Source organism: Homarus americanus, unplaced genomic scaffold, assembly GCF_018991925.1.
Source record: "Homarus americanus isolate GMGI-L3 unplaced genomic scaffold, GMGI_Hamer_2.0 scaffold16106, whole genome shotgun sequence".
Taxonomy (NCBI): Eukaryota; Metazoa; Arthropoda; class Malacostraca; order Decapoda; family Nephropidae; genus Homarus; species Homarus americanus.
Window position 1 is genome coordinate 137501 of NW_024711304.1, and position 10000 is coordinate 147500.

The following is a 10000-nucleotide window of genomic DNA, read 5'->3' on the forward strand; positions in this document are numbered from 1 at the left end:
TGGTGGGGTGAGGTGGGGTTCAGGGCGTGGGGTGGGGTGAGGTGGGGTTCAGGGCCGTGGGTGAGTAAGGTGGGGTTCAGGGGGTGGGGTGTGGTGGGGTTCAGGGTCGTGGGGTGAGGTGGGGTGCATATACCAAGGCATACAACTGTTATCATACGTAATACACCTTATACACCTGCATCCATCTTCTCAACGTAACAGGTTTGCTCTAAACAACAAACACATTCACGAATTTTGTGTTTTGGTTGTTAGCTGCACACCAATAAGTTTCCTGATAAATTATTACCATCATCAGGACAGTATCTGTTTTACCGTCTCAATCACTACTATTTGGCCCTTTTTTTCATGTCAGGTTTGCAATATTCAGATGACGGTGACAAGGTTAGATTATACCTGGGTTTCATACTGCCACGCTCGAATCAACTCTGTGACGTCATCTTCACGTATAATCTCGTATCTCTGCGCGAAGGTCAACATGCCGACCCCGTATGGCTAGATAGTATCGTATTATATTGGATATTTTCATATATTAAAAGTGTTAAATTAGATAAAGATGGTGTGGAATAGAAACTCGAATGTGTGTTTGTTTCCAGTAAATAAATAATAACGTTTTTTAAATAAATTTAAACGTGATTGTAATAATATTATAACAGTCACATAACCTCTTTATTTCCACCATTAATATTGTTTATTTCTTCAGTTATTACTAGAGTTTATCTCCTCTGGAATTTAGAATTTCTCGAGTGAAAGGTCAGAGCAACAGAGTGATGCACAGTAATAATAACAATAACAATATGAACAATAACAGTAATGACGTTATTGGCGCTATACAGGTGATATTATACACAGGGGTCCCAGAGGGTGTGAGGAGGTGCGAGGGGGGTGTTAGGTGCCAGGGGTGTCATGGAGAGTTAAAAGGTGCCAGGAAGTGTTAGGTGTCCAGGGATGTCAGGAGGTGTCAAAAAGGTGCTAGGGTGGCGTCAGATGGTGCCAAGGTGTGTCAGGTGGTGCCAAGGGTGTGTCAGGTAGTGCCAGGGGTGTGTCAGGTAGTGCCAAGGGTGTGTCAGGTAGTGCCAAGGGTGTGTCAGGTAGTGCCAGGGGTGTGTCAGGTAGTGCCAAGGTGTCAGGTAGTGCAGGCGTGTGTCAGGTATTAGGGGTGTGTCAGGTGGTGCCAGGGGTGTGTCAGGTAGTGCCAGGGGTGTGTCAGGTAGTGCCAGGGTGTGTCAGGTGGTGCCAAGGTGTGTGTCAGGTAGTGCCAGGGTGTGTCAGGTAGTGCCAGGGGTGTGTCAGGTAGTGCCAAGGGTGTGTCAGGTAGTGCCGGGGGTGTGTCAGGTAGTGCCAGGGTGTGTCAGGTGGTGCCAGGGGTGTGTCAGGTGGTGCCAGGGGTGTGTCAGGTAGTGCCAGGGTGTGTCAGGTGGTGCAGGGGTGTGTCAGGTGTTTGGGGCGTCAGATGGTGCCAAGAGTGTGTTGGGTAGTGCCAGGGGTGTGTCAGGTAGTGCCAGGTGTATGTCAGATAGTGCCAGGGTGTGTCAGATAGTGCCAGGGGTGTGTCAGGTAGTGCCAGGGTGTGTCGGGTAGTGCAAGTGTGTCAGGTAGTGCCAGGGGTGTGTCGGGTAGTGCCAGGGTGTGTCAGGTAGAGTTGTCAGGTAGGTGTGTCAGGTAGTGCAGGGGTGTGTCAGGTAGTGCCAGGGGTGTGTCGGGTAGTGCAGGGGTGTGTCAGGTAGTGCCAGGGTGTGTCAGTAGTGCCAGGGTGTGTCAGGTAGTGCCAGGGGTGTGTCAGAGTATTGCCAGGGGTGTGTCAGGTAGTGCCAGGGGTGTGTCAGGTAGTGCAGGGTGTGTCGGTAGTGCAGGGGTGTGTCAGGTAGTGCCAGGGTGTGTCAGGTAGTGCCAGGGGTGTGTCGAGTGCCAGGGTGTCGGAGTGTGTCAGGTGGTGCCAGGGTGGGTCAGGTGGTGCCAGGGGTGTGTCAGGTAGTGCCAGGGGTGTGTCAGGTAGTGCCAGGTTGTGTCAGGTAGTGCCAGGGGTGTGTCAGATAGTGCCAGGGGTGTGTCAGGTAGTGTCAGTGTGTCAGGTAGTGCCAGGGGTGTGTCAGGTAGTGCCAGGTGTGTGTCAGATAGTGCCAGGGGTGTGTCAGGTAGTGCCAGGGGTGTGTCAGGTAGTCGGGTGTGTGTCAGGAGTGCCAGGTGTGTGTCAGGTAGTGCCAGGGTTGTGTCAGGTAGTGCCAGGGGTGTGTCAGGTAGTGCCAGGGGTGTGTCAGGTAGTGCCAGAGGGTGTGTCGGGTGGTGCCAGGGTGTGTCAGGTAGTGCGGGGGTGTGTCAGGTAGTGCCAGGTGTGTGTCCGGTAGTGCCAGGGTGTGTCAGATAGTGCCAGGGGTGTGTCAGGTAGTGCCAGGGTGTGTCAGGTGTAGTGCCAGGGGTGTGTCAAGTAGTGCCAGGGGTGTGTCAGGTAGTGCCAGGGGTGTGTCAGGTAGTGCAGGGGTGTTCAGGTAGTGCAGGGGTGTCAGGTAGTGCCAGGGTGTCAGGTAGTGCCAGGGTGTGTCAGGTAGTGCAGGGGTGTGTCAGGTAGTGCCAGGGGTGTGTCAGGTAGTGCCAGGGTGTGTCAGGTAGTGCCAGGTGTGTGTCAGGTAGTGCCAGGGTGTGTCAGGTAGTGCGAGGTGTGTCGGGTAGTGCCAGGGTGTGTCAGGTGTGGTGCCAGTTGTGTCGGGTAGTGCCAGGGTGTGTCAGGTAATGCCAGGGGTGTATCAGGTAGTGCCAGGGGTGTGTCAGGTAGTGCCAGGGGTGTGTCAGGTAGTGCCAGGGGTGTGTCAGGTAGTGCCAGGGGTGTGTCGGGTAGTGCCAGGGGTGTGTCAGGTAGTGCCAGGGTGTCAGGTCAGGGGTGTGTCAGGGTGTTGTAAGGTGTGTCAGGTAGTGCCATAACCCCGACGTGTCTGGTTATAAAGTTTCCAATATCGTCCATTAACGGCTCAACACCTTGTTAGAGTTTACTTATAAAAATTTTTTTTATTATTTAGCTAAATTTATCAAATAATTAATATAAATTATATGCGGTTATTATTATTATTATTATTATTATTATTATTATTATTATTAGTATTATTATTAATTAATTTTATTATTATTATTATTATTATTATTATTATATTAATTAATATATTATTATTATTATTATTATTATTATTATTATTATTATTAAGTATTATTATTATTATTATTATTATTATGGTTATTATTATTATTATTATTATTATTATTATTATTATTATTATTATTATTAATTAATTATTATTATTATTATTATTATTATTATTATTATTATTATTATTAAATTATTAATTTTATTATTATTATTATTATTATTATTAATTAATTAATATTATTACTATTATTATTATTATTATTATTATTAATTATTATTATTATTATTATTATTATTATTATTATTAGTATTAATTTTATTATTATTATTATTATTATTATTATTATTATTATTAATATAGTTATTATTATTATTATTATTATTATTATTATTATTATTATTATTATTATGGTTATTATTATTATTATTAATAATAATATGATTATTATTATTATTATTATTATTATTATTATTATTATTATTATTATTATTAATTTTATTATTATTATTATTATTATTATTTTATTATTATTATTATTTATCATTTATTTTGTCTTGTTTTTATATTCCCCCCTACTATTCTACAATTATTCATTTATCAACTTTATTCATGGGTTTGATTGTTAATGTTTTATTCATATTATTTTTGAGTGTAATTTCTGATGTGTGTATTTGTCTTGTTTATGTTGGTGGTTTATTATTTTGTTTATGTATTTGTCAGTCATTTATCGCCATGTTTTCTCTCTTCTCTCTGTATCCTTGACCCTCCCTCCTCCCCTCCCTCCCTCCCTCCCTCCCTTCTATATACGTCATCAAGCGGGCTGTATTGGTGTCTGTGTCTGTGTGTGTGTGTGTGCGTGCGTTTTTCATTGTCAATTTACGTACACCTTTACATGTAGAGAGAAACAAGCGGAGAGGAAAAGGTGAAAAAAGAAAAAATATAAGAAAAAAGAGCAAGAGAATGACTGAATATTTGATCTAAAACTATAATTTACTGAAAACTTTGTAAATTGTGTTAAGTGACTCTAATTACTTGGTGAGTAAACTTAATGACAGCCAGGGGGGACCGCATCTCTCCTTCTCTCTCTCTCAGTTAAAGTAGGCACCAAGAAAAAATGTGTTTACGAAAAATAAATCGATATATAAACTATTTAATATATAACTTTAAACAATTTAAGAGTTAGTAAATTAAATAAGAACATTTCCGTTATAATACCTTTACTGTACACTGGGTGCTTGTCTTCAACGCGGACTCCGAGGTTAAAAGAAACGCGCTAATTGTACAGCGACTCAAGGATCCGCAAGTCCGGGATCACCGCGAGTCTGGGATCACCGCGAGTCACAGGATCACCGCGAGTCACACGGATCACCACGGAGTCTGGGATCACCACAGTCACAGGATCACCAGCGAGTCACAGGATCACCACGAGTCTGGGATCACCGCGAGTCCGGGATCACCGAGAGTCCCGGGATCACCATGAGTCACAGGATCTGCGAGTCTGGGATCACCGCGAGTCACGGGATCACCACTGGTCACAGGATCACCACCGAGTCCGGGATCACCACGAGTCACAGGATCAGCAGATCTGGGATCTGCGAGTCCCGGGATCACCACGAGTCACAGGATCAGCCAAGTCACGGGATCACCACGAGTCCTGCAGGATCACCGCAGTCACAGGATCACAGGAGTCCTGGGATCACCGCAGGTCTGGGATCACCGCGAGTCACAGGATCACCGCAGGTCCTGGGATCACCGCGAGTCCCAGGATCACCGCGAGAGTCACAGGATCACCGCAGTCACAGGATCACCATAGTCCAGGATCCCGCGAGTCACAGGATCACCATAGTCATAGGATCACCATGATGCACAGGATCAGCCAGAATCCCGGGATCACCAGGACACAGGATCACCGCAGTCACAGGATCACCAGCAGTCTAGGATCTGCAGTCCAGGATCACCGCGAGTCTGGGATCACCACTGAGACACAGGATCACCGCGAGTCACAGGATCACCGCGAGTCACGGGATCACCACCAGAATCACAGGATCACCGTTAGACACAGGATCTGTGAGTCACAGGATCACATGAGTCACAGGATCACCGCGAGACACAGGATCACCGTTAGACACAGGATCACCATGAGTCTAGGATCACCATTAGACACAGGATCACCGCCAGTCACAGGATCACATGAGACACAGGATCACACGCAACTCTAGGATCACCGCAACTCATAGGATCACCCATGAGACACAGGATCACCGCTCACAGGATCACCGCAGTCACAGGATCACCGCAGTCACAGGATCACACGCAGCTCACAGGATCACCGCAGCTCACAGGATCACTGACTCACAGGATCACCGCGAGCTCACAGGATCACCGCAACTCCTGGGATCACCGCAACTCACAGGATCACCGCAGACACAGGATCACCGCAACTCTAGGATCACCGCCTCTAGGATCACCGCAGTCACAGGATCACCGCAGCTCACAGGATCACCCATGAGACCAGGATCACCGCAACTCACAGGATCACCATGAGACACAGGATCACCGCAACTCACAGGATCACCGCGAGCTCACAGGATCACGCAGCTCACAGGATCACCGCAACTGACACAGGATCACCGCAGCTCACAGGATCACAAGCTCACAGGATCCGCTCAGGATCACGCAGCTCACAGGATCACCTGAGACACAGGATCACACAGCTCCAGGATCACCCGAGACACAGGATCACCGCAGCTCAGGATCACACGCAACTCCAGGATCACATAGCTCGGGATCACGCGAGTCACAGGATCACCGCAACTCACAGGATCACCGCGAGACACACAGGATCACCGCCAGCTCACAGGATCACCCGCAATCACAGGATCACCGCAGCTCACAGGATCACCGCAAGTCACAGGATCACCGCAACTCACAGGATCACCGCAGTCACAGGATCACCGCAACTCACAGGATCACCGCAGGTCTAGGATCACCACAACTCACAGGATCACCCGCGAGACACAGGATCACCACCAACTCACAGGATCACACCCAGCTCTCAGGATCACCCATGAGACACAGGATCCCTGCGACTCACAGGATCACCGCGAGACACAGGATCACCACAACTCACAGGATCACCGCGAGACACAGTCACATCGCGAGACACAGGATCACGCAACTCACAGGATCACCGCAGCTCACAGGATCACCGCAGCTCACAGGATCCGCGACTCACAGGATCACAAGCTCACAGGATCAGCGAGACACAGGATCCCGCAACTCAGGATCACCGCAGCTCACAGGATCACCCGAGACACAGGATCACCTCGCGACTCCAGGATCACCGCGAGACACAGGATCACCGCAGCTCACAGGATCACCATGAGACACAGGATCACCGAGACACAGGATCACCCGCGAGACACAGGATCACCTCCAGTCACAGGATCACCGCGAGACACAGGATCACCGCTACTCACAGGATCACCGCGACTCACAGGATCACCGCGACTCACAGGATCACCGCAGACACAGATCACCGCTACTCACAGGATCACCGCGACTCACAGGATCACTGCGACTCCAGGATCACCGCGAGACACAACATAAAACTGTTCATCACCTTTACACTAGCTCTAATTAAAGGTAATGGCACATAGTATACTGTCAAGGTGGTGGAGTAACTCACCGGCTGCTGAATGATGGTGGAACAAGTGGACTGTCATCTTGCCCGGGTGGTGGAGTAACTCACTGGCTGCTGAATGATGGTGGAACAAGTGGACTGTCATCTTGCCCGGGTGGTGGGTAACCCTGGCTGCTGAATGATGGTGGACAAGTGGACTGTCATCTTGCCCGGGTGGTGGAGTAACTCACTGGCTGCTGAATGATGGTGAACAAGTGGACTGTCATCTTGCCCGGGTGGTGGAGCTCACTGGCTGCTGAATGATGGTGGAACAAGTGGACTGTCATCTTGCCCGGGTGGTGGAGTAACTCACTGGCTGCTGAATGATGGTGGAACAAGTGGACTGTCATCTTGCCCGGGTGGTGGAGTAACTCACTGGCTGCTGAATGATGGTGGAACAAGTGGACTGTCATCTTGCCCGGGTGGTGGAGTAACTCACTGGCTGCTGAATGATGGTGGAACAAGTGGACTGTCATCTTGCCCGGGTGGTGGAGTAACTCACTGGCTGCTGAATGATGGTGGAACAAGTGGACTGTCATCTTGCCCAGGTGGTGGAGTAACTCACTGGCTGCTGAATAAGTTTTGCCTATTTTTACCGATTTACAATTTAGATAATAACAATAACATTTCCTATTCTAACCAATTACTAATATAAGACGAGAGTTAAACCGATTTCAGACAAGAGTGAACACGTTCCATGTTTTTTTTTATCCGTTTGATATTTGTACAAGACTCCAAACACTGATTATTTTACCCACATTTAACTCCGCGTTTCTCCACTTATACGAGGCTATACAGTAGTACTTTTAACATATACAATTTTAAACTAGAATTAAAACTATCTTTTTTTTACTTATTTACGACTTAACACAATACTAAAAACGTTATTCCTTTTTTTCTTATTAGAGAAAAGAAAACGCTTAGAAAAGTTGATTTAAACAATAATGATAACGTTATTTTAATCTGTTTAGGTTTTTTTTTCTGGTTGAATCGAAAGTTTGTCCTTAATCCTGTCCTAAATATGAGGTGCCAGCCAAGAGGAACATGGAGGTCGTGGGGAGTATGGGTAGGAGGGATGAGGGGGTGTGGGGAGGTGGTGTGTTGGAGTAAGGGAGACGATGGGAAATTATGGAGAGATGGAGATAGAGTGTAAGGGGAGAGGGAGGGAGTGGAGGATGGGGGAAGGAGGTAAGTGGAGTGTAGGAGGAAGGGACAGGAAGTTCTCGGGAAGAGGAAGAAGTGTGTGAGGAAAGGGGTAGTAGGGATAGGGGTGGAGGAAGGGGTGGTGTGGGAGGAAGATGAAGTGTAGGTGGAAGGGGTAGTAGGGTAGAGAGCCTGGGGGAGGTGTTTAAATGGGGATGGGAGGATAGTAGTGGGAGGAAGAAGATGGGAGGTAAGTAGGTAGGTAGGTTAGGTTAGGTTAGGTTAGGTGAGGTAGGGCTAGGCTAGGTAGGTTACGTTGGTTAGGTAGGTAGGTTCTCCTTGCATGTAAAGCTGTATACGTTTGGAACATTACCAGCGCGAGAACTGTCACTTATTATGTAGGCGTTTAACAGCTATTGTCTGAGGCAGGCTGGCCCCCCCACCCTCACCATTCCAGCACAAAGACCCTTCAAATTATGGAGTGTAGGAGCTGCTAACAGAATGTGGGAGGTGTAATTGGTGGTGGAAAATTGGTTGGTGAAATTTGGGATTTTTTTTTTTTAGGTTTAATTGGGTTGGGGAAAATTGGGTGGTGTAAGTGTTTGGTGTAAATTTAGGAAAGTGAAATTGGTTTCGGGAAATTTGGGAGGTTTTGGTAGGATTTGGGGGAATTGGTTGTGGAAAATTGGCTCATGAAATTCTGGGAGTTGTGATTGGTGTAGGTGTGTTTAAAATTGCGTTGTAATTGGCTTGGGAGGTATTACTGGTTAACGGAAAATTTGGAGTTTGCTTAATTGGGTCAGTGAAATTAGGTGTACTGTAATTGGTTTGGAGGAATAGGTTTAATTGGTTAGGTGAGATCAAAAAGTGTAATAGGTTGAGTGAAATTGGAAAATGTAACAAGTTCAGTCAAATTGGTGGAATAATCGTTGAGGAAATTGGAAAATTATAATTGGTTTTGGAAATTTGGGAAGAAAATCGGGGTTTAGGGAAATAGGGAGTTATAATTGGTTTGGGAAATTGGGGAAGAATACAGTTGGTTTTCGGGTGGGAATTGGGACGTTAGTGTAATTGGTTGGGTGACACAAAAACGACTGATAAGAAGAACGTTTGATAAGAAGGTCATGTCAATAGGAAGAACGTTTATTATGAAGAAATGTAAAAAAGCTGAGTTGTAAGAATGTTTAAGAAGAACGTTTATTGAGATTATCAAGCAAGAAGAATGTTTCATCATCAGGACGTGTACTAACGGGAGACGTTTAATTAAGAGAACAATTACTCAGGTAGACGTTCACTGAGCGAACGTTTAGTGGGGAACGTTTAGTCAGCTGACTGGTAGTGGGTGGAAGTTGGGTTGAGGTGGGTTCAGGGTGAGTGGAGGAGGGTCATAGTTGGTGGAGGTAAGTCAACGTATGAGACAGGGTGGGTGAAGATGGGTCAGGGTGGGTGGAGGTGGGTCAAGATAAAGGAGATGGAAGTGGGTGGACGTGGGTCAGGTGGGTGGAGGTGGGCTGGGTGTTTGTGAAGGAGAGGTGTAGCCCGGGTATGAGGGGGGTGGAGGGCGGAGAATGGGTGGAGGGCAGGCTCTCGGATACATGACAAGACAAAAGGGTTTGGTGGAGCGGGTCGGCTTTTATGTTACCCTCCTACTTCCCCTTCACCGATTGGGGGGTTGTAAAGGAAAGGGGGGAACGATGTAAAGCGAAGGAGGTGAGATGCGGAGGGTAGTGAAGGGAGGAGAGAGGTGATGAAGAAGGGGTGGTGATGAAAGGAGGAAGGAAGAGAGGAAGGAGAGGTGAGCGAAGGAGTGTCAAACAGCCATCAAGGTTAGAAGGATACGTCTCGTAACCTAAATAAATAATGTGGGTAAGAGAGAGAGAGAGAGAGAAGGCTGGCTCGACCAATACCACTACACCGTTCTCAAGAGCATCATTCCTCTTACAAATATCTCAAACCATTTTCACAACACACACACACACACACACACACACACACACACACACACACACACACACACAAACAAACACACACACACACACAC

General features: G+C 46.8%; 1 protein-coding gene across 1 annotated transcript; it reads left to right on the forward strand.

Annotated features, from left to right (window-relative positions):
- Window positions 1-5674: 5674 nt before the first annotated feature.
- LOC121857985 lies at window positions 5675-6743 on the forward strand. Its single transcript, XM_042354222.1, has 2 exons — window positions 5675-5926; window positions 6024-6743. Exons 1-2 carry the CDS (start codon window positions 5675-5677, stop codon window positions 6741-6743), a joined length of 972 nt encoding a protein of 323 aa, XP_042210156.1.
- The last annotated feature ends 3257 nt before the right edge of the window (window positions 6744-10000 follow it).

Coding starts and splice junctions, on each gene's coding strand:
- LOC121857985 (XM_042354222.1), top strand. CDS start 5,675: ATGAGACACAGGATCACCGCAACTCACAGGATCACCGCGAGCTCACAG. Junction 5,927..6,023: donor ATCACATAGCTCGGGATCAC/GCGAGTCACAGG, acceptor GGATCACCGCAG/CTCACAGGATCACCGCAAGT.